The 26,095-nt window shown below is 39.9% G+C and overlaps 1 protein-coding gene across 18 annotated transcripts in view; it reads right to left on the reverse strand.

Moving 5' to 3' along the window:
* The window catches only part of RBFOX2 (RNA binding fox-1 homolog 2), a 314,189-nt gene that overhangs the window by 47,501 nt on the left and 240,593 nt on the right, over window positions 1-26,095 (reverse strand). For all 18 annotated transcript variants that reach the window (XM_066358283.1, XM_066358285.1, XM_066358281.1 and 15 more), the window contains one exon: window positions 13,385-13,609. In XM_066358283.1, coding sequence (XP_066214380.1) covers window positions 13,385-13,609 — 225 coding nt within the window. The remainder of the gene's footprint in view (window positions 1-13,384; window positions 13,610-26,095) is intronic.

A 26,095-nucleotide genomic window follows, 5' to 3' on the forward strand; every position in this document is an offset into this window, starting at 1 on the left:
TACTGAATACTTTGAAATATGTTGTCCAAGCTACTTTTTCTGACAGCCCTGAAGACATAATTTAGGAAAAGGTTAGAAGCAGATTAACTTTCCAGCATTGTAATGAGCACCTACACTTTTTTTTTGTTGTTGTTTAATGAGAGAGAGACAGAGACAAAAACAGAGACAAATAGATAGAAAGGGAGAGAGATGAGAAGCATCAACTCATTAGTTGTGGCACTTTAGTTGTTTAATGATTGCTTCTCATATGTGCCTTGATGGGGGGGTGGGGTGTCCAGCCAAGCTAGTCACCTTGGGCTCAAGCCAGCGACCATGGGATCATGCCCATGAACCCATGCTCAAGCTGGTGACCCTGTGCTCAAGCTGGTGAGTCTGCGCTCAAGCCAGCAACCTTGGGGTTTTGAACGTGGGTCCTCAGCGTCCCAGGTTGATGCTCTATCTACTGTGCAACCATCTGATCAAGCAGCACCTACATTTTTTACAAGTATGAAATCTTTAATTCTAGAAGGATTGGCAAGTGGAAAAAGTGAACTATCATTTCTGAAGTTCTCAAGCTTTCTGATTTAATATAAAAATTTCAATTAAAGCTTAATATACACAACAGATACAAATGCACAAATCATAAATATACAATCGAATGAATTTTCATGAACAAAATTCACATATGTAACCATCAAATTAGATCACGCAACAGAACTCCAGAAGCACTCTTGGGCTCCACTCTAGTCACTATTAGTTCTCCTGCCAAAGGGTCGCCACTACTCTGACTTCAAACTCCTTGAATTGGTTTGCCACTTTTGAACTTTAAAAGAAAAAGGATTCTATTTGCCTTCTTTTGCAAATTATATTTGTATAATAAACAGATATTATTGTAATTCATCCATTCTTTTTCCATTTGATAAACATGGAATTTATACAAGCTGCTTCCAGTTTTTGGCTATTAAGTTCTTTGTTACCTCACTTTTCTTGCTACATGTCTTTTGGTACACATAAACATACATTTCTGTTGTGTGTATATGCATCTAGGAATAAATTTGCTGGATTAAAAATATGTGTGGCCTGGCCTGTGGTGGCGCAGGGGATAAAGCATTGACCTGGAATGCTGAGGTTGATGGTCCGAAAGCCTGGGCTGCCTGGTCAGGGCACATACATCAAGCAAGCAATGAACAACTAAAGTGAAGCAAATATGACTTGGTATTTCTTGACAACCCCCTCTTCTGTCTAAAAAATCAGTAAGTAAAATCTTAAAAAGATATGTGTAAGTTTAGCCTTAATAGATACTGTCAGTTTTTCAAAGTGGCTGTACTAATTGCCATTTTCATTTTAATTATTCTCGTGGGAGGGAGTGGTCATACTGTGGCTTTAATATGCTTTCCTCTCTTTAAAAGTATGATCCTTTCTTCTTTCCACTTACAGAATGTTGTTTAAAAAAAAAGGGAATTCCCTGTAAAACCAATTATTTCTTGAGTGCATACTATGACAGACCCTTATCTAAGCCTTTTAATATCACACTTAATATACTTAAATAGTGTTTTACTATTTGCCGACACTGGCCTCCATATTTTATATATTTTAAATAGTGTAATTCTTTCAACAAATCTAACAGCAGGTACTTTTTGTTTTACCTTGAGAACATAGTAGGTACTTTTTTACCCTACTTTTCAGATGAAGCATCTGAGGAACAGAAAACTTGCTTGAGTAACGTAGCAAGCATTCAAACACAGGAACTGGCTCCAGAGTACATGTACTTAACCACTGTTATATTGTACTTTAAATATATATTACTTTTATTTATTTATTTTTTAAGGTTTTATTTATTGATTTTAAAGAGAGGATAAAGAGAGAGAAAAGGGGGATGGGAAGAGAAGTGGGAAGCATCAACTCATAGTTGCTTCTCATATGTGCCTTGACCAGGCAAGCCCAGGGTTTCGAACCGGCAACCTAACCGTTTCAGGTCGACGCTTTATCCACTGCACCACCACAGGACAGGCTAAATATATATATACATACACATATATATTTTTAATTCTTATAATAATCTATGAGGCAGGTATTATTATGATCCCAAATGACAGAAGCAGAAACTATGGTACAGAGAGGTTAAGTTAGTTGCCCAAGGTCACATAAAGTGGCACAGCAGGAATCCAAAACTAGGCAGACCAGTTTCAAGTGCTACCATACCTCCTTTCTCACACTGGGCCATGCTCTCTTTTTTTCTCATTACAAGGGCAAACACATGGCATCCCATTCTCCCACATTCTCAAGACACTCACCTGGAGGAGCAAGAATTCTCCTGGGTGGAGGTAGGCTGGGGGCAAAGGACAGGAAAAGCTCTACAAGAGGTGACATGTATTCTATACCTTGAGGGAAGAGGAGCAGGTCAGACCACAGAGGGAAAGAAAACCAGCCAGGCACCCTGACATTTACGAACAAAAAAGTGCCAGAGAACTAATAAACTGATACTCAAAGGGGCTGAGAAGTAGATGTGGGTACTCAGTGGACATGGGAATAGGAAATATACACTGAATGTGATTAAATGAGATCATATTTTCCCATTGGAATTTTCAACTTTAAGTTTACCTTAATATTTATTGTTTGCCTTGATAATTATTGAAATAGAAAAGTAAAATCTTTTTAGGCTGTATCTTTGTGAAAAGTGGACAGTTGAACTGCTCTGAGAAAAATCTCAATCAATATAGCTTTGGCTTGCTGTATTTTCTGTTGTTAGCTGCTGAGCAACTTTACTGACTGTATAAACAAGCTCTGAAGGTTCTGTTCTTCCCTTCTGTGATCATCTCCCGACCTAATTCATTCACTGGGCAGGGGCTGAAACAGAAGAGGCTGGAGTCTGTGGACTGAGAGCTCCCAAGTGGCCTGGCAGCAGTGCCACTCTTCAAACAGCACAGCCTCCCCAGTGAGGTCCAACTATCTGTCAACACACTGAGGAGACCAAGCTTTTACACTGAAGAACACATCAGATTTTAAGTCTCAGAACCTCATTTTAGAAATAAGGACTAAAAAATTTTTTGTTTTGATGAACTCAAGCTTTTTAAATCCTTATAAATAGAAAATTGATTAATTTTTCTGAGTCCTCTGTGAAATAAAAATATTTTAACTATTTATATATTGTGAATAAATATTCTGTTCTGAACTGAAAGAGAACTCTGGGCAATACAAGGTGAAGTATCACTTTCCAAATTGCTATCATAAAACTTCAGATACAATCCAAGATACTAAGGACTCTGATTAATTCAGGAATATTTTGGTTTGTGAATTATTCCTTTTCTTTAATATTTAATTTTCCTCTGTTTTCTGGGATGTTGCCATTTCTTATTTTCATCTCTGTAAGGCTAAAAGGGAAGAAGAGGAAATTCAATTTAGCACAGTATATTTCTTAAGAATCTGATTCATGAAACATCTATTAAACCAACCCATTTTAATGATAGTTTGACTATCATTAGTTTGGGTATAGAAATCTAGGTTAAAAAAGTTCCTTTAGAATTTTGAAAGCAACTTTCACTTGTTGTCCATCTCCTAGTGTTGCTGTTGAGGAATCTGAAGGCATCATGATTCCTGTCTTTTCAGATGTGACTCTTTCCCCATTCTCTTTGGTGTGAAGGCTACCCAAATATGTCCAATGTTCTACAATTCCACAGAGATATGCCTTAATACAGGTTTATCCCAGTTTGATCTATTTTGCTGGAAATTCCGTGGTCTCATAAATTGGAAATTAATGTCCTCCAGTCCAGGGAAGTTTTCTAGAATTACTTTACTGATGAATCCCACCCGATATATTCTGCTTTTCTCTCTTTCTGGAACAGGTATTATTAGATATTGGCTATTCTGGATTGGTTCTCTAATTTTCTTAACTCTTCCTTATATTTTCCATCTCTCTGGCTTTTAGCTCTACTTTCTGGGATACTTCATCTGAAAGCTTAAGGGTCAAATGTATATCAAAATTGAAAACTTTTAGGACTTTGGAAGGCAACAATGGTGTTTAATCTGTAATGGAAACCTCTCAATGAGACTTGGGGCAGTGACAGTTCTTTAGCAAATGTATGCATATTCAAATATACAGAATAAAGACTATATATAAGTTGTGAAGTGTTTAAATTTTTTTTAAAAATTGAATTTAGAGAGGAAGGGAGAGAGATAGGAACACTGATCTGTTCCTGTACGTGCCCTGATGGGGCATTGAACCGGCAACCTCTATGCTTCAGGACGATGCTCTAAACCAGGGGTAGTCAACCTTTTTATACCTACTGCCCACTTTTGTATCTCTGTTAGTAGTAAAATTTTCTAACCGCCCACTGGTTCCACAGTAATGGTGATTTATAAAGTAGGGAAGTAACTTTACTTTATAAAATTTATAAAGCAGAGTTACAGCAAGTTAAAGCATATAATAATAATTACTTACCAAGTACTTTATGTCGGGTTTTCGCTAAGTTTGGCAAAATAAATCTTTATAAAACAACTTACTCTAGTTAAATCTATCTTTTTATTTATATTTTGGTTGCTCTGCTACTGCCCACTATGAAAGCTGGAACGCCCACTAGTGGGCGGTAGGGACCAGGTTGACTACCACTGCTCTAAACCAGTCAAGCTATCCAGCCAGCCAGGGCTAAATTGTGAGTTCAGCTGTAAACTTATAAAAAAATCATTTGATTTTCAGAACTTTGGGATATTAGAATTGTGGCTAAGAGACTGTAGAAAGCTAGTTGGATTCAATTTCTTTTGGATGGGGGTTGGTCGTCATTCAAGGTTTAAGTGAGTCCTCCTTATAGGATGAAATTAAATATACTGCTCACAAAAATTAGGAGATATTTTATCACTTCATATTCACTTTGAAATATCCCCTAATTTTTGTGAGCAGTATATTTTCACAGTGTCACGAAGTCTTAGTAACGTATATATAGTATAAGGGGCTTGGTTCTGAAAACTGCAAAATTGAAGACTAAACTTACCAAGAGATAGAAGATATTTCTAATAACTGCTAAGAGTAGAGCTGTCATGTGAATTACCATACAATTTATACAGCTTTGAAATTAGGCAATTATTAACAACGTTTTCATGCTGGAAAATTCACACTGGTTCTATTAAAGGAACCAGATTGGGCCCAAAATGGAGTTGCTCATGCTAAGCTCCAAACCAAAGCCTACCTAAAATTTCTATGCTCAGCTCTCCCAGAAAAAGCAGGCCTAGGTCAACCAACCAGCACTTACTTGCCTGCTCAGCTCAAGTTACCTGACTCAGCTCCAAGATTTTGCTCCATATAATAAAAGTAACCAATCAACAAATGCCCACTGCTTCTGTTTTCTTCTACCTATAAAATCTCTTGCTTTATACAGCTCTTCAGAGCTCCTTTTGATCTGCTAGATTGGATAATACCCAACTCATGAATCACTGAATTAAGCCAGTAAGATCTGTGTAATTTTCTCATTCTGTTATTTAACAATTTAAAAGGTGCACAAAATTGAAATTCCATTAATTTTTCTATATCACCCCATTTTACTGAACAATCCAAATTTGTATAAAATAAGACTGATGTATTTTATACCAAAGAAGCTAATGGAAAGTTAACTGTTCAAAATAGCTTTAAGTGAAAGGATATGTGTGTGTGCATAGGTTTTAAAATTCAGAGCAGCATTTCCTAAAAAGGGCAGAATGCCAGTTTTGCAGGATGTTAACTGGTATTTAGTAAAAATGAATTTCATGGGTGAGTAAATTTGGGAAAAACTCGACTACATAAAGTTAATAGTGTTCTTATGAATAATGAAGAAGGAAAACTCACCTTTCTCCCCAAATACGCATTACATAGTTATAAAATTCACTTTGAAAAACACTGCTGTTATCATAATGGTTTTTAGGGCATTAGTTTCCAAGGTCATGAGGAAAGAAAATGGCAAAAGAGAAAAAATGTCCCAACGTGATAGTTTTTTAATTTATTGATTTTAGAGAGAGTAGGGAGGGGGTAAAGAGAGAGAAAAACATCAATTTTGTTCCACTTATTTACACATTCACTGGTTGATTCTTGTACATGCCCTGACCACAGATTGAACCTGCAACCTTGGCATGTCAAGATAATCCTCTAACCAACTGAGCTACCCAGGCAGGGCCTAGAATATTTAAGTAAAATCTTGGCCCATACGCTTATTTACTGCAAATAAGGGTATTTCACATTGCTAAAATAACATACTAATAAAAACACCAGTGATATATTGAATATAAAATTATTTTATCTAATGCCACCATCAAACAATTTTTGGGCATAGAAAATTGAATTTACATCTATATAGAGCAATTCTCTATTGAGGAAAATTACTTTTAGATATCCTTATTTTAAAAAGAAATTCCTGAGCACTTCTTCTGTGTATCTGAATATTGCTGACAGTCAAATTCTGAGAACCTAGTCCTGTTTCAGCATTTATGCAAGCTAACCATTTTTTTCCAATAAACTAGTAATTCAACTTTCTTCAGAAAATGTCTAATTCCATTTTTTAGGGGCCAAAGCGCTATAAAAAGGACTGAACAAAGACGTCATTTGTATATGTATCATATACTGATTATCAACATCATACTGTGAAACAGACCCAGTATCATCACACTGGGAAACAGAAATCATAGCAAATCACTTATTTTTTAAAGGCAGAAGAATTATATAAAAAGTATGAACATATATAGAAGATCACCTCAAATTTTAAAAACTTTATACTTAACTGAATGATACTTTAATATCTTAATGTATATTTTAATTTTAGAATGAAAGAAATCAATATTTTCTAACTGGAATGTTAGGCCTATATATATATATATATTTTTTTTTTTTTTTTTTTTTTTTTTCCTGAAGCTGGAAACGGGGATAGACAGTCAGACAGACTCCCGCATGCGCCCGACCGGGATCCACCCGGCACGCCCACCAGGGGCGGTGCTCTGCCCCCCAGGGGGCGATGCTCTGCCCATCCTGGGCGTCGCCATATTGCGACCAGAGCCACTCTAGCGCCTGAGGCAGAGGCCACAGAGCCATGCCCAGCGCCCGGGCCATCTTTGCTCCAATGGAGCCTTGGCTGCGGGAGGGGAAGAGAGAGACAGAGAGGAAAGCGCGGCGGAGGGGTGGAGAAGCAAATGGGCGCTTCTCCTATGTGCCCTGGCCGGGAATCGAACCCGGGTCCTCCGCACGCTAGGCCGACGCTCTACCGCTGAGCCAACCGGCCAGGGCATATATTTTTTAATTTACTTTTTTAGTGGGAGAGGAAGGGAGAGAGGGAGACTAGATGAGAAGCATCAACTCACAGTTGCAGCACTCCAGCTGTTCATTGATTGCTTCTCATATATGCCTCAACTGGGCGGCTCCAGCAGAGCCAGTGACCCCTTGGCTCAAGCCAGCAACCTTTGGGCTCAACCCAGTGACCATGGGATCATGTTGATAATCCTAAACTCAAGCTGGTGACCCTGTGCTCAAGCTAGATGAGCCTGCGCTCAAGCCGGTGACCTTGGGGCTTCAAACCTGGGACCTCAGCGATCCCGGTCAAAGCTCTATCCACTGTACCACCACAGGACAGGTAGAGTGTTGGATTTAAAGTTGAAGAGTAAATGGAAGCTAAGAAGATAAAACTTATGATGGCTTCTGTTTTTTATAATTTGCATGGGAAAGCTGGAAAAAAAAAACCCTTGACCGAAAGCAAATTTCCTGCCAGCTCTCTTACGAGCTGGCCTCTACTCAGGAAAAGGAAGGCATTAAGATGATTTCTATAATCCATTTTAATTTTAAAATTCAGTGATTCTAATCAGAGTTTACCAACTTGAAAAGATAGTACAAAATATTTATGGAAAATGTACGACTCTTATAGACAGGATAAGAAAAGCCATGCCCCCAAATCAATCATTAGTGTTCTTCATCTCACCCCCACAAGGAGAGCTGTAGGGTCGGCAGTAACCAAAATCACCATTCCCAGCACTTTTCAGGTCTCGTTTCTTTTGGTGAGGGAGAGTAAACAAGCGAAAGTGAGCAAAGGAGAAGAAGCAACCATCATAAAGCTAACAATATTAATCATGTGCTGAAAGGGTGTTTTGAGTCTTATATGAACCAAATGGCAAGTTTCTCTGTTCAGAAATATCCACGCCTGGCTCTGAGCGTGGTGTGCTTTCTGCAGCAACCCTTGCATTTTCAGATCAGGCTATATTTCCTCATGGATCCAGCTTCGAAACTGCCAACCTGCTTATAGGCATTAAAACTCCAGAGCTAGCCCTGGCCGGTTGGCTCAGCGGTAGAGCGTCGGCCTGGCGTGCGGGGAACCCGGGTTCGATTCCCGGCCAGGGCACATAGGAGAAGTGCCCATTTGCTTCTCCACCCCCCCCCCTCCTTCCTCTCTGTCTCTCTCTTCCCCTCCCGCAGCCAAGGCTCCATTGGAGCAAAGATGGCCCAGGCGCTGGGGATGGCTCCTTGGCCTCTGCCCCAGGTGCTAGAGTGGCTCTGGTCGCGGCAGAGCGACGCCCCGAAGGGGCAGAGCATCGCCCCTGGTGGGTGTGCCGGGTGGATCCCGGTCGGGCACATGCGGGAGTCTGTCTGACTGTCTCTCCCCGTTTCTAGCTTCAGAAAAATACAAAAAAAAAAAACCAAAAACCTCCAGAGCTGGAGGGTACAAGTAATTATTTTCAAGGGTAAACTGATAATGATTGTAGACAATGTGTGCAGGCTTAACATCCTCTACCTTTCAGTAGCTGAGGAAAAATGAGAGCCTTTCTTAAATAAGCAGATGGTGAATGAATGAATTCCCATGCAGTCCCAGGCCTCCAACTCCAGCCTGAAAGAGAACTTGCTGATGAAAACCCCTGTGTTGCAGGCTGAAGGCAGTATGGCACAGTAATACATAATGTGAGAGAAAGATCTGGGTACCATTTTTCCTATTATGTTCCAGAAGTCTTCATTTGGGCAAATGGGCCCACTGTCAAAGGGTATAACTTATTGGCTATGCTTTAATGGGTCACCCCTCTACAAGGGAGTCAGTGGGTAATTCCAAGGGAGGATGGTGACACTGATATTCTGACAGAAGAAGAGTGCAAGAAAGGCTGGGTTCAACTGCAAAGAAGGGGTATAGTGAAGAAACCAAGGACAGTGGAAAACAGGGTCTGAGCTGCCTTTATTTAGAGATGTGTTTGAAAGCCCAAGAAAAAACATCCATGACATGCCAATGGTAGCAATAAGGGAGGACAGTAATGGCTCCTGCCCTCAGAAATGTATAATATAAAGGTAGGCAGAATATGTATACAGATATAAACCTCATATCTGAAGATTACTCACCAAAGCTTGTTTACTTCAAATACTTTGGTTACTTATGCCTGCTGGCATTTGGAAAGACATGTAAACATATAGGAACTGATGTCCTTTCTTCTCTGCAGGCAGGCTCGGCAATAATCAAGCCTCTGCAGACCCGGGTGGGAGATTCCTGACGGCTCCCCTTTGTTAATGCACAGTATGAGACCAACTGACTGTCACAAGAGCTCCCACCAAGCCCTCATCTTAAGAGCACAATGTTATGATCAATTTCTAAAACACATTTAGAAACAGAATTCCAGATTTCATAGCTTATTTCTTATTTTCCTATGAGAAGTCTTTTCTTTTGTTCTCCCCATCAATAAGATGGGACTGACTACTCAACATAAACAAAATCTGTATTAAAATACAGCTATAGCTCACAATAATAAAAAGTACACATCAGTAACATAGATCTGGACAAATGCTTTCAAAAGATTGTTAAAAGCAATTATCTCAAAGAACTATTTAAACAAGTAATTTCCATAGTGTTTATAATTCATTCTTGCTACAGTCCTGTCAGGGGGGCATTAACTTCATTTGTTAGATGTGGAATCTGAAACTTAGGTAGGTATAGGATATGGTCAAGATACAGTTAGTTACTGCTTAAGGATCATACAATCTTTGACTCTATTTTACTCATCCGATCAGCTGTCAAATCCTGTAGTTTGTCTTCATAACTTCTCTTTACCTCATCCCTTCTCTACATAACCACTGCCACCCCCTAGTCCAGAACTTCATTATTAAATCCAAGCCTAAGACTCTTCCTTTTTTTTTTTTTTTTTGTATTTTTCTGAAGTTGGAAACAGGGAGGCAGTCACACAGACTCCCGCATGCGCCTAACGGGGATCCACCGGACATGCCCACCAGGGGGTGATGCTCCGCCCATCTGGGGCGTTGCTCTGTTGCGACCAGAGCTATTCTAGCGCCTGAGGCAGAGGTCATGGAGCCATCCTCGGCGCCCGGGCCAACTTTGCTCCAATAGAGCCTTGGCTGCGGGAGGAGAAGAGAGAAACAGAGAGGAAGGAGAGGGGGAGGGGTGGAGAAGCAGATGGCGCTTCTCCTGTGTGCCCTGGCTGGGAATCGAACCTGGGACTCCTGCACGCCAGGCCGACACTCACCACTGAGCCAACCAGCCAGGGCCAGTATTTCTTTAGGAACTCAAATTGGTCAATATAATGCAAAACTGTATAGATAATAGTTATTTTAACTGTCCAGATTGATATTAAGGAACAGTGCTCGCCCTTAATACTGCCATTTAGAAATATACAATCCGGGAGCCTGAAACAATGAGAGATGGTGGCAATAAGAAAAAAAGAGAAAGGGAAATGGGTGGTGAGGAGGCATAGTGACTAACTGTAAACGATCATGAAATGATCTGGGGAAGGGGCTTCTTTCTGACTATGATGGCATGAGCAGGTCAATGAATCCTCTCCTCAAAACAAGACAACAGTAAGAAAACTGTACAAAATTGTCCAACAGTCATTTCAGGGTTCTGGAAATCAATTAAAAGGCAAATAATGAACAGAGAAATTTCTTGAAAAATTGCTAGAGCTTAGGGTAAGACCATCAGGAGTCTACAAACTTATTGCCTGGGGCTAGTCTAACCCACTAACCCAACCCCTGACTGCTCAGCTCTGCTGGGGAGAAAATGTGGTTTTATCAGCACAGGGCTGGGGCCAGGAAAACCAGTACTCAACTTGGGGCATGTGGAGTAGAGACACAGTAGAAAACTGGGAAACTCAGTAGATACCTACCTAACAGGAAATACAGTTTTCCAGCTTGAGGTTGTGGTCTAATTGAGGTGAACAGTGGGCCAACCAGAAATCTAAAGAGGAAACCCTAGAAATTAGACAATCTCAGATTGTCTCAGATCCGCTCTCCTCACTTCCCTCACTGACTATGGATCTATACAGATGAAGAGGAGATAAAAGAGGGCCCAAGAGAAAGAAAAGTCCAAGGAAAACTTGAGATCTGGCTGAACTCTGAACGTGCACCCCAACCACAAACAGATGGTGAAAGCTTCACAGGCTCCAGATGCTCAAGTACAAAGTCTGCCCAATGACTGGCTGGAGCAGTCAGCTACGGAGAGTCGCCTTCAAGATAAAAGTGAGAGTGGAAGTCACTAAGCAGAAACATTAGTGGCTGCACACCACAGAGTGGCTTAAGTCCAGGCAAATTACTTAAAACACACACATATAAATCTTATCATATGATAATTCTCCAAAGGCTGAATTATCTGACAGAAGAAAGGCAAAAAGAACCTAAAAACTACATATATATCTTTCTATGTAGTGTATAGAATGTTTTTACCTTTGCAAATACACTACACAATCCTGTAGTATATTTCCTGTAGGATAATGTATACATGATACATATCTATTGTACTTTAAGTATTTCCTTTACTTTAGCAAGCAGTAATAAAAAGTGAAATCAAAGAGACTGGGACCAAGTACAGAGTCTGGATTTTATTCTGAGTATGCTGGGAAACCATTAAAATTAAGAAGAAAAATAGCACTATTTGCATTCAAATATATATATACAAAAACCCCCTATCCTGGCTGCAGATTTTTTGGGGAATGGCAGCAGCAATCCAGGAAATAAGTGATGAGGTTTGAATTATAGTAGTTGTGATGATGATGATGATAACACCTTACATGGATTAAACTCTTTTAAATCTCCTAACAGCCACTTGAGGTAATAACTACTCCCTTTCTTTTACAGATGGGCAAGCCAAGGTAGAAGGAGATTAAATAACTGGCCCAACATCATACTGCTAATCGGGGCGACATGAGGACCCAAACTCAAGAAATCCATCAGAAGAGCTAAACTCTCAGTCATATGGACTATCCAGCTGTATACTGAAGATAAAGGGGAAAGGTTGAAGTAAGCAAATATTTTGAAGTTATATTTGTCAAGACTTGCTAATGGACGAGATGCAGAGATGAAGGAATAAAGAATGACTCACAGGTTTTGCTCCAGCCAACTAGATAAAGTTAGTAGTATAATTATATAGAGAACGTAAAATAAGAGAAAAAGGGGTCATAGGACCCAGGTCTAAAGTACTGCAACATTTAAAAGTTGAACAGAGAAAAGAGGAACCAGCAAAAGAGGCTAAGAAAGAACTCCCAGTGCTTAGAGGAAAACAGGGGTGTCAGAAAAGCCAAGGGACTGAGTATTTCAAGGAGGGAGGAGGCAATGTATAGAATGCTATTGAGCATGGGTATGAGAATAGAGAAGGGACCGTGTGATGTGGCAGAATAAAAGTTACTGGTGCCTGACCAGGCAGTGGCACAGTGGATAGAACGTTGAACTGGGACACGGAGGACCCAGGCTCAAAACCCCAAGGTTGCCGGTTTGAACATGGGCTCATACAGCTTGAGCGCAAGGTCACTTGCTTGGGTATAGGATCATAGACATGACCCCATGGTTGCTGGCTTGAGCCCAAAGATCACTGGCTTGAGCAAAGGGTCACTCACTCTGCTGGAGCCCCCCAGTCAAGGCACATATGAGAAAGCAATCAATGAACTAAGGAGACACAGCAAAGAATTGATGCTTCTCATTTCTCTCCCTTCCTGTCTATCCCTATCTGTCCCTCTTTGTGTCACACACACACACACACACACACACACACACACACACACAAACACACACACACACACAGTTACTGGTTACTCATTTCTCTCCCTTCCTGTCTATCCCTATCTGTCCCTCTTTGTGTCACACACACACACACACACACACACACACACACACACACACACAGTTACTGGTTACGTTGAGAAGAGCAGCATCCCCTCCGTTTAGTCTCAACAGTACAGTATGTATACTTACCTTGTTTACTGTCTGCTCCACTCCAGACTGTAAGCTCCTGGGCAGGGGCTCTGAGTCTGAATGCTACTAACTCCTTACCTTCTAATCACAATGCTTGGAAATAGAATTGAAAGGACATAAATGCTATGCAATGTAATGTAATGTAAACACTAAGTTAATTCAAAGGGTTTCTGGTGTGAACATCAAGGTGAAGATTTCAAAGATGACACGCTTCCATTTTCTACCTCCTAGTCCACTTACCGTTAGAGATCCATTTTGTGTGCTGGGTGAGTTGCTACTCTGCTCTCCGTGGGCTTGCGTACTTGCGTAGAGTGTCAGGTTATGCTCACTGGTCTGGCCGGCATAGTCCTGAGTGTGTGGCACTCCATATTCTGTGGGGATTCCGTTCTGTGGAGGTGGTGGAAATGGGATGGTGGTAAAAGGCTGAACCATTGCGTCAGGAGTTGTTGTTGGCTCCTGGTTACCCTTTAAGAAACAGTGAGAAAAAGAAAATGAGAAAATATAACTTTAAATTCTCATTATATAATTATTTTTAAGGTGAGTATAAAAAAATTCTCTGAATACTACCTCATTGCTCAGGTTAAATAACATTTACTGTCTCAGGTTGAGGGGAAATACTGCCATGTGTGTACGTGTACACACACACACACACACACACACACAGAGATATATGTAGACACACAAACACACACCCAACTTTGGTCAATTTGTGGTTACTAGACAGATCCATGACTATATTAAAATTGACTACTTACCAAAGGGTCAAAAGTTTTCCTTTAAGACAAGTTTTTAAACAATGCTAGAAAATTTCTCACACAAAATAAGTTATAAGAGTTTGTGCTATTAGTATTTTCTTTAGGGCACTCACTATTTCCTTAGTGATTTCTTAGGGAGAAACAAATTACTTTCATTAAATTAAAATTCATAGCAGCAGTAGGTAGAATGACATTATAAATGAAATTCTCAAAACCAAACAGAGATCTCCTGATTTTAAGATAAAGTATATTATTAAAAAATTAATCTTTGGCTTTCAAGGTACAAATTTATTTAAGTCTTGGCTACTAGGTTAATGATAATGATAATAATAATAAGAAGAAGAACTTTCCTTAAATTAGAAATATACAAAAAACTTCCCAGACAAAAAAACTTGAAAGTTCCCCATAATCACTGCCAGCACTATCAGGTTACAACACAGCAGGACTCCTCTCCACATGCTATCTCGTCCCAGATACTTGCTTGGGATTCAGTGTGATATTTGAAATATCAGTAGAGAATAAGCAGTAACTACAGGAAACTACCAGAAGCCATTAAGTTCTTCTCTTACTTCTGTTCAAGTTTATATACAAAAGAAGTTTAAATCTTGTGTAACAGATTTGGCAAAGCTCTCCCTTCTCAACAACTCACCTCCCAACTTCCCATTTTATTCCATGAAAAGCAAAGTGACTGTTTTACTGAAGATATGCAAGTCTGCAGTGTTGAGTCACTGTCCTTCTGGAAGTCGTTGGCAGAGATGACTTCAAAATGTTAGTAGTGTGATAAACGTCACCACCACCCCTCCATATTTTAGACATCAAATCATTAGGGATTAAAGAAAATAAGGGTTTATGTCCTACTCATGGGCATCACTTCCTTCAAACAAGGACGTAATTATTCTTTCTCTCTCAGTCCTAATTATCCTTCTTTCCCCTCAATTCAAAAACCGATTCTCACCTGACCTGTGGTGGCGCAGTGGATAAAGCGTCGACCTGGAACGCTGAGGTCGCCAGTTCGAAACCCTGGGCTTGCCCAGTCAAGGCACATATGGGAGTTGATGCTTCCTGCTCCTCCCCCCTCTCCCCCCTTCTCTAAAGTGAATAAATAAAACCTTAAAAAAAAAAAGGAAAAAACCCGATTCTCTGCTAACTGAGACGACAGGTAATTGAACTTTCAGGAGCATTTTCTAAACCTCATGCCATGTTTTCCACATTAACTTGATGGCCATTAGAACTATCTCAAACAAAATGCATTCAGAGCTGCAGAAAGATCTCATGCTATTTTTAAAGGAAGGGTCAACCATCATTACTACAATCAATTATTCTGCATAAAATAAAACAATAAATCTACAAAGGCTATTTTAAATGGAGAAATATGTGATCATGGATTGGAAAGCTTGATATTCTTAAAATATCATGTGCCCCAAACTCCACAAACCCAAACAAAAACTCAGCATGTGTTTTTGCAGAAATTGACAAGCTATTATTAAAATTGATATGAAAATGCAAAGGACCTAGAATAGCCAAACCAATTTTGGAAAATAACAAAATATTGGAGGACTCACAACCTGACTTCAAGATTTATTATAAAGCTATGGTAATCAAAACAGTATGGCACTGGGCTCTGGCCGATTGGCTCAGTGGTAGAGCATCGGCCTGGCGTACAGGAGTCCCGGGTTCGATTCCCAGCCAGGGCACACAGAAGAAGCGCCCATCTGCTTCTCCACCCCTCCCCCTCTCCTTTCTCTCTGTCTTTCTCTTCCCCTCCGCAGTCAAGGCTCCATTGGAGCAAAGTTGGCCCGGGTGCTGGGGATGGCTTTATGGCCTCTACCTCAGGCGATAGAATGGCTCTGGTTGCAGCAGAGCAAGCCCCAGATGGGCAGAGCATCGCCCCCTGGTGGGCATGCCGGGTGGATCCCAGTAGGGCACATGCGGGAGTCTGTCTGACTGCCTCCCCATTTCCAACTTCAGAAAAAAAAAAAACAACCCACAAAAAACAGTATGGCACTGGCTTACAGACAAATAGGTAAATGAGACAGAAAACAGAGACAGACACATGTATATAAGTCCATATAAAGCATCAAATCAATTCAATGGGGGAAAGGAAAGCTTTTTGGAGAAATGAAAAATTGGGCCCTGGCTGGCTGGCTCAGTGGTAGAGCATAGGCCTGGCGTGTGGAAGTCCTGGGCTCGATTCCCGGTCAAGGCACACAGGAGAAGCACCCATCTGCTTCTCCACCCTTCTCCCTCTCTTTCCTCTCTATCTCTTTCTTCTCCTCCCACAGCCAAGGCTCCATTGGAACAAAGCTGGCCTGGGTGCTGAGGAAGGTTCCATGGCCTCTGCCTCAGGTGCTAGAATGGCTCTGGTTGCAGCAGAGCAAGACCCCAGATGGGCAGAGCATCGCCCTCTGGTGGGCATGTTGGGTGGATCCTGGTTGGGCACATATGGGAGTCTGACTGCCTCCCCACTTCTAAGTTTGGAAAAATACAATAAAAATAAATAAATAAGTAAATTTGAATACTCAATGGAAATAAACATCAACTTTTATCCCATACATGCAAAAGTTAACAAGAGCTAAATTTAACAGCTAAAACTATAAAACTTTTAGAGGGAAAATAGGAAAATCTTCACAACTTCATAATAAACAAAAAATTCTTGGGACACAAACAGTAAGAGCTATTAAAGATAAAGTTGATAAATTGAACTTCATAAAAAATTTTAAAACTTCTGCTTTTTGAAAGACAACATTAAGATAATAAAAAGATAAGGCAGAGACTGGGAGCAGCATTCACAATATATACACCTGACAAAGGACACATGTTGAAGAAGCTATCAAAAACTGTAAGAAATCATAATGAAGGCAAAGTATTTCTTTAAAAATGGGCTAATGAGTTTGACAGCTCCCGCAGAAAGGTATTCCAATGGGCAGAAAATATGTGAATGCGAGGCTCAAGAACATATGTTCATCAGGGATATGAAATTAAATTCAAATAATACCATTTTACCCTCGAATGCCTAAAAGACTGAAAACACCAAATACTAACAAAGATAGGTAACAAGAACTTCACATTGCTCATCAAAGTATAAAATGGCATATCTTCTTTATGGGACTGTTTTGCACTTTTCCTTTTTATAAAGTTAAAATACTATTTTTATTACCCAAAAGAAATAAAAGCATAAGTGCATATAAACACTTCTACAACAATGTTCATGAAAGCCTTTTTCAGAATAGCTCCAAACTGAGATTGTACTGAAATCAACAGGAAAACAGATAAATCATAATCTATTCATAAAATGAAATGCTACCCAGCAAAAAAAGAAAAAGAAAAAGGAACTAACAACATGGATAAATATTAACATTGCACTTAATTAAAAAAAGCAGACTAAAAAAACCCATACTGTATACTGTTTAATTCCCAGCCCTGACCGGTTGGCTCAGTGGTAGAGTGTCGGCCTGGCATGCAAGGAGTCCCGGGTTTGATTCCCAGCCAGGGCACACAGGAGAAGCGCCCATCTGCTTCTCCACCCACCCCTCTCCTTCCTCTCTCTCTCTCTCTCTCCCTCTCCTGCAGCCAAGGCTCCATTGGAGCAAAGTTGGCCTGGGCGCTAAGGATGGCTCCATGGCCTCTGCCTCAGGTACTAGAATGGCTCTGGTTGCAACGAGCATCGCCCCCTGGTGGGCAGAGCATCGCCCCCTGGTGGGCATGCTGGGTGGATCCCAGTAGGGCGCATGCGGGAGTCTGTCTGACTGCCTCCCCGTTTCCAACTTCAGGAAAAATAAATAAATAAATAAAATAAAAAGTTGATTATAATTCCATTTACATGAAGTGTAAAATAGCCAGAACAGCCCTGACCAGGTCGCCCAGTGGATAAAGCGCTATCCCAGGAAGCCGAGGTAGCAGGTTTGATCCCTGGTTAGCGCACGTGTGAGAAGCAATCAATTAGAGCACAACTAAATGGAGCTAAGTGAAATGGCGAGTTGATGTTTCTCTCTCAAATCAGTGGAAAATTTTTTTTAAAAATCTGAGTAACTCAGTAAATTAAAAAAAAAAGTAATAGCAAGAACAGAGAAAACCAATCTGTGGTAACAGAAATAAAAAAGTAGTTGTCTCTTTTTTTGTAGGGGGGAGTGTTGATGAAAATTGGGTGCTGTGGAATATTCTAGGTCTAGGATGGTGGAAATGTTATATTACGGCTGGTGGTATCAAACTGTTCAAATTCATTAAACTGAACATTTGGTAAATATGTTGTTATATTAATTTTAACAAAAAAATAAGAATACAAGCCACCGGCAACCAACCATCTGTTAAGTTGTGAAACATTTGTCTTTACTTTTAAAAATTAGAAGATAATTATACTCATCACTATTGATACTAATACATACATTAAGATAATAAAAATAAAATGAAGATAAAAATAACAAAGAAACAAGTTATCCTTACAAATATGGCTCTATACTTAGAAAAGCCAAAAGAATTAACTACAGACTAATAGACCTAATATTAAAAATTAACTATTTAAAAAACTAGCAATAACCAGTTATTCAAAAGAGAAACAATATTTACATGATAATATAAAACATACTATATATATAATACTAAAAATACCCAAATAAATAAAAAGATATATTTTGCTTTTGGAGAAATACTTAATATATTAATATCAATCCTTCCCAAAATAAAATGTATATATAATGTCTTTCCAATCAGAAGCAAATGTGTATGGAGAAGAAACTAGGACTAAATACTTTTCTAATTTGTATATGAAAAACAACTAGGACAGTTTGGAAAACAAAAAACTATGAAGTGTGCCATGCTTGCTCATGTAACACAACTTGCCATGAAACTGTGATCAAACAGTAATAATATACAAAGATATTAATGGAACAATCATAATCCTAAAAAAGATTCAAGTTTACATGAAAACTTAATTTAAGATAAAGGTAGCATTTCAATTCAGTGGGGAGGTGGGGAAGGCTGGTTTTTGTAAAATTTGGGTACATACCAGAAAGAAAATAAAATGAGCACTCTCTCCAGCTTATAGAACATTCCAAAAAAAAAAAAAAAAAAAAAAAATTCCAGAATAAAACCTAATACAACTAAAAGTATAAAAATACAAAAAACCTGAATAATTCATAGAAGATGAAATACAAATGGTTGATACAGTAAACATGCCCAATCCCAGTAACAAATGGAAATACATATTAACAGCAAAATAAGCACAATTTTGTCATAATCAACAAAAAATTTTAAAGTTTTATTGAGGTGTAACTGGAATACTATAAATTGCAACTATTTATAGTGTACAATTTGGTCATTTTGTCATATATGTATACATTTCATATGTACATAGATGAAATAATCACAATCAAACAGTAAACACACCTATCCAACCCCAAGTTCCCTTGTACTCCTAATAATAAGCATGTATTGCTTTTGTAATAAAGCCTACAAAGTTTTCAATATGAAAATGAAGAGAAAAATGTAATCAATAAGAGGAAGCCAATATGCTGAAGTGTTGAATTATTGTGCTATTCTTAAGAAAATGATAGTGACACGACCCAGAGATAAAGATTCATAACAATCTTTCATTTTAAAGTTACCTAGCATCAAAACTCAGCAGTCTCCAGTGTCCAAGAACCATTTCTACATGGTACTAGGTTTGCTTTACATAAAAATCTCCACTTTGTTTCATTCTTAGAAATTATGCTACGAAAACCGTAAATTTTTACCCACATTTTTAGGAAAATGTCTGTCTTTGTCACCCATTACTTTCGTTATCTTAAAGGGTTATGTATTGTAGATGACTTCTCCATAGCTATTCTGGGCATCCTATGAGGATAATAAAATAATTCTCTTCTATTTCAAATTATTCAGTGCTATACCTACCTACCCATCTACCCACCTACATACCTACTTGATCACAGGCATGTAGCAGGATGCTTCAGAAGCCCTCACAGGATTTATTAGTCTTTAGACAGCTATGAAGAGAAGATTCAAATTTGGGTAAATTGGTGAATGAAAGAGAACAAGAACACCAAAGGTATCCACAGATCTACACTCCAACTCTAGGCAGAAATATAGTCTTAAAGGACAGAGGGATGGTCCACTAAAATGATCAGTAAAGGCTAACAGCCACTCCTTCCCAGTTATGAATTACATGGACAGGGGACTTCAAATGCTCTACCTGGCCTCCTCTCACTGTCTCTGTTCCTGCAGCCTCCCTCCACTCCCCACCCCAGCCCTGCTGGGAGTGATACTCTAACATACTTGCACACAATATTAACGCTCCCACAGGGGTAGTCTTGACAAAGCTGGCTCAGTCAACTGAATAAACATATCAATTAGCAGTGGGAGATGAGGGAAGAAAGGTAAAAACATTCTGTAGGGTCCACTTGTAGCCTCAGTACTATATGTTTAAAGGAGATGCAAGAGAGAAAAGAAGGGAGGTTAAGAAGCAATTCTTGGTAGATTATTTTGTTACTTATAGGAATGTTTTTTACTTTTCTTTATTTTAAAAAGATTTTATTTATTCATTTTAGAGAGAGGAAAGAGAGAGAGGAGAGAGAGAGAAAGGAGAGGAAGGAGTGGAAGCATCAACTTGTAGTAGATGCTTATTGTGTGTTCCTTGACTAGGCAAGTCGGGGGTTTTGACCCGGTGACCTCAGTATTCCAGGTTGACACTTGATCCACTGCACCACCACAGGTCAGGCATGTTTTTTATGTTTGTTAAACAAAAACAATCATTATACATACTAAAGAAATAGGCCTGACCTGTGGTGGCGCAGTGGGATAAAGCGTTGACCTGGGTGTGCTGAGGTTGCCAGTTCAAAACCCTGGGCTTGCCTGGTCAAGGCACATATGGGAGTTGATGCTTCCAGCTCCTCCCCCCTTCTCTCTCTCTCCCTCTCCTCTCTAAAATGAATTAAAAAAAAAAGAAATAAATTTCGGATAAGATTTAAATCTTAATTTTTAATCACTTAATAAAATAAGTGATTTCTTATTTTATCTCAAACTCTTTGCAATGTCTGAAAAATTTCCCAAGTATTTATTATTACTATAAATGTTAAATGGTTGTTGATTTCTATTAAATTTCCAGATCATGTTTCAGAGTTATAAGTTTAGAAGACAAGCATTATAGCCCTCAGCAAACTATGAGATCACAGTTCACATGATTATTTCTAGGCAAGAATAATTTATCTATGCATTTGTATGAAAATGTTTTGTGGGGAGTTCTTTTTTTTTTAGGTGAGAGGAGGGGAGATAGTGAGGCAGAGTCTTGCATGCACCCCAAGAGGGATGCACCCAGAGACTCCATCTGGGACCAATGCTGGAGTAACAAGCTATTTTTAGCATATGAGGCTAATGTGCTCGAACAGAGCTATCCTCAATGCCTAGGGCCAGCTCGAACCAATAGAGCCACTGGCTTGTGGAGGGGAAGAGGGAGATGAGGGAAGGAGGGAAGTGGGGAGAAACAGATGGTCACTTTTTCTGTGTGCCCTTACCAGGAATCTAACCTGGGACATCCACAGGCCAGGTCAAAGCTCTATGCACCGAGCCACCAACCAAGGCCAAAAATTTTTTGTTTTTAATACCACAGACTAAGCAGCTTAAGTGTCTCTCATCTGAGAAAATTATTTTTTTTTATTTTTAAAACTTTTTTTTTTAAGATTTCTTTTTTTTTTATTTTTATTTTTTATTCATTTTAGAGAGGAGAGAGAAAGGGAGAGAGAGAGACAGAGAGGGAGAGAGAGAGGAGAAGAGACAGAGAAAGAAGGTAGGGAGGAGCTGGAAGCATCAACTCCCATATGTGCCTTGACCAGGCAAGCCCAGGGTTTTGAACCGGCGACCTCAGCATTTCCAGGTCGACGCTTTATCCACTGCGCCACCACAGGTCAGGCTGAGAAAATTAATTATTAACTAATATCTACTATGGGTGCACAACCGCAGTAGGCATTGAAGACATCATAACAAAAGGCAGAAATATGCCTCTCAGGAGTCAACAGTCACATTAGGGAGGTGACTGCAAACATGCAAAACTTCAGTAGGTATGAGTACTGAATTGATGACACAAAGATTTACTACTCCCCACTAAATACATTCTGAACTCCTCCAGGCCCTCCTGCACCTGGACCAGCAGCTTACGCGTATCTAGCAACACACTAAGCACTTTATACTGTATATAGATTAATTCATTGAATTCTCACAACCCTATAAAGGAGATATTCCTATTATTCTCCTTTTACAGATAAAGAAACTGACATTTTAAAAGGTTAAGTATCTTATCAAAAATCATTCAGCTAGTAATTAGCATGAGCAGATTCAAATCCAAATCCAAACAATTTTAAAGCCCTGGCTCCTAGTCACTACTCCAGGGGGCACCTCGAGTGGGGTCTTTAACCAATTTTCTCCCAGTCATATCATACACAACCCAACCCTAATTGTTACAATTGAATGCTCTGCAAATGTGGTGCTTTCCCAAACACAGCCAGACTGCTACAACAGGAATCCATGTCCTTCTCCGCACTGCATCCTCTATCACAGTGGCAGTCAACCTGGTCCCTACTGCCCACTAGTGGGAGTTCCAGCTTTCATGATGGGCGGTAGGGGAGCAACCAAAGTATAAATAAAAAGATAGATTTAACTAGAGTAAGTTGTTTTATAAAGATTTATTCTGCCAAACTTAGCGAAAATCCGACATAAAGTACTTGGTAAGTAATTATTATTTTATGCTTTAACTTTCTGTAACTCTGCTTTATAAATTTTATAAAGTAAAGTTACTTCCCTACTTTATAAATAAATCACCATTACTGTGGAACCGGTGGGTGGTTAGAAAATTTTACTACTAACAGAGATACAAAAGTGGGCGGTAGGTATAAAAAGGTTGACTACCCCTGCTCTATCAAGAATATTCATGTATAACAAAAAACCTAGCTGGCCATAAAGGATCAACTCAAATACTCCCTTCTCCATGAAGCTAGTCCTAGAAAGGAATTATGGTAGAAAGCAGGGCTCAGCACCTGTCCTGTAAAGGACCAGAAAGTAGTATTTTGGGCCTTGCAGGCCATATGGTCTCTGATGCAACTACCCGACTCTGTTATTATAACAGCAAAGCAGCCACAGATGTCTTTTTCCTTTAAATCACATATAGTAACTAACAGAGGTGATACATTATCATACATGGTCTTTTGGTGTACAATGTAAAATATGCTAAAAGTCTGCATTCTAAATTCAAATATACTATCACTACACAGTTCCCATCTAAAAGGAAAAATGTATACCCCAAGGACCAAGTCTCAGCCCCTTTATCGGTCTATTCCCTCACCCACCTTCACGTAGTTTTAAGGTATAACCATGTCCTTTCTCCCAAGCTTTCCTGGGAGCTAAAGTATGAGCCTGAAAGACAGGTCGGAGTTAAATCCTAACTATACCTCTTACCAGATATGAATAAACTATTTACTTAACCCTTTCCAGCCTGTTTCTTCATCTGCACAAGGATTGTTTACTTCAGAGAATTGTTGCGAGGATTAAATGAGAGCAAATGAAATCCATTAATCTGGTACCAGCCATCCTAATTAATTAAGTTTTTTTCCTTGCTTCTAAGTCTTTCAGGTGCACACTTCCAACTCAGACCGGATCCTTCCACCCTCACTGTTGCACTAACATTACAAACTGCCATGTCTAAAAAGTCAATTTATTGCCTTCTTATTTCTGTTGATTGAATTAACCATTTTTTCCAGTCAACTAGACTTATTTGAAATTTCTCCCTTATCCTTTGTAGTATTTGCTCTATATACTGCTTGGAGTAAATGAGTCTGCTCTGTTACTGTTCCTTTTTCTTTTTTTTTCTTTTCTTTTTAAAAGAGATAGCAAAAGAGAGAGAGGGAGGAGAGATGAGAAGTATCAACCCATAGTTGATTCACTTTAGTTGTTCATTGATTGCTTCTCACATGTGCCTTCATGGGAGCGGGGGACTCAGCCCAGCCAGTGACCCCTTGTTCAAGCTAGTAACCTTGGGCTTCAAGCCAGTGAGCTTTGGGCTCAAGCCAGCAACCTCGGGATCAGGTCAATGATCCCCACACTCAAGTTGGTGACCTCGGGGTTTCAAACCAGGGACCTTAGTGTCCCAGATCGACACTCTATCCACTGCACTACCACTGGTCAGGTTTGTTATTGTTTCTTAAGCACAACCTGTGCCTACTTAATTATTCTGAATATTACTTAATTACTCACTGACATTTAAGCATCTACAACATGCTAGCTGTAGGAAGGGAGGGAAGACAAAAAGCAAAATTAAGACTTTATTACCCTAACCGGTTGGCTCAGTGGTAGAGCGTCGGCCTCGCGTGTGGAAGTCCCGGGTTCAATTCCTGGCCAGGGCACACAAGAGAAGCACCTGTCTGCTTCTCCACCCTTCCCCCTTTCCTTTCTCTCTATCTCTCTCTTCCCTTTCTGCAGCCAAGGCTCCACTGAAGCAAAGTTGGCCCAGGAGCTGAGAATGACTCAGTGGCCTCTGCCTCAGGAGCTAGAATGGCTCTGGTTGCAACACAGCAACCCCCCCCCCCCATGGGCAGAGCATGATCCCCTAGTACAGCGGTTCTCCCAACCTGTGGGTCGCGACCCCGGCGGGGGTCAAACGACCAAAACACAGGAGTTGCCTAAAGCCATCAGAAAATACATATTTCCGATGGCTTTAGCCGCTGAGAAGCTACGCTACTGTCTGCAGCAGCACTATTCAGCTTGAATGCACGCCGTTATGGACGTGCGTTCCAAACTCAATGCCTGCGGTCATGCGCAGACATCATCGCATCATCTGTCCAGGGCCTAAGGGGCGGGGGAGGCAGGGGGAACGCTCCACAGTCCATAGCAGCGCGGCTGCTCCATAGCAGCGCATTACGTGTGCCCGGCGCTTGCTGATGTCATCAGTGGGCGGGTGCAGCAAGGGCCGGAGGACAGAAGCCTAGGAGGTGGAGAGGCAAGAGGCGGAGAGCCAAGAAAGCCTGTGAGACAGCCTGCTCGTGTAAAAAAGGTTAATAATGTAAAAACAGTACACACACCATACACACAATACTGTGTAAGTGTAAGGTGCTTTCTGTGTATTCATTACACAGTACACAAAGCAGCTTACACTTACACAAAGCACCATGCATTTACACAGTGTGAACTACATCAGTCTTATACTATAAGAGACCACTATAAGATGTAGTTCACACTGTTCCTCAATGTATAATTATCTCCCATATCTCCCACTATTTTCCCATATTCTGAATGAGGAAACTGCTGAAATCAGCGGTTTCCAGCATTGAATCCGCCTCCTATTGATTTCATCGGGAGTGCAGCGGATTTTGTGGAAGAGAGCTCCCAAGAATCTCGGGTTACCACACAATCCGCTGCAGCCTCCTTTTGATTTCAATAAGAGGCGGAGAAATGACAGTTCTGACACATTTCTTCCTCTCCTATTCAAGTCAATGGGAGGCCGCAGCAGATTCCACTCAAATATAGAGCATGTTGCTTAATTTTTTCCACGCTAGAACTTTTCCTAGAGCAGAAAAATTCCAAAGGTGGAATCCGCCACCCCCAATAGACTGAAAGAGGCCTCACACTGAGGAATCATCTGTGCGGATTCTGCAGTGTAAAAGATCTGCCTCCTACCTCTTTCTAATTACCCAGAGAAAAGCCAGCCTGACCTCTCTCCTGAGGCTGAGTATTGCCATCTCAAAGCAATAAATATTTAAACAGAAAAAGACATATTTCAAAACAAAGTCATTCAAATTAACAGTCTATTAGGTTAAAAATGACGAACCCTGTAATACTTTTAATGTTTCTAACCTCTTAAAAGCTCTTTCATTATATCTCCTTAAAGCAGTACTTAGAACCTTAGACACCCACGAATCATGCTTTCCACCAGTAATAAGAGACAAAAGACACTCTGGGTCTGCTATCTGCTTCCTTGGAAATAAAAGGCCCCACCTACAATTAGTGACTGGCTGTCCATTCTATTCAATGTAATTGTTGACTTATATAATGCACAAATAATATCCTTTTTCTCAAACTTCTCATTACAATTAAAAAAAAATTTTTCATAAATAACTTTGCATTTTGTATATGTTAAATGGGAATATACTTGATCACAACCATAACTCAGTTTCAGAATAAAACAATAGCAAGATTTTGTAGTGCCTGCTGAATCATAAAATAT

The sequence above is a fragment of the Saccopteryx leptura genome, chromosome 1 (genome assembly GCF_036850995.1).
Source record: "Saccopteryx leptura isolate mSacLep1 chromosome 1, mSacLep1_pri_phased_curated, whole genome shotgun sequence".
Classification (NCBI taxonomy): Eukaryota; Metazoa; Chordata; class Mammalia; order Chiroptera; family Emballonuridae; genus Saccopteryx; species Saccopteryx leptura.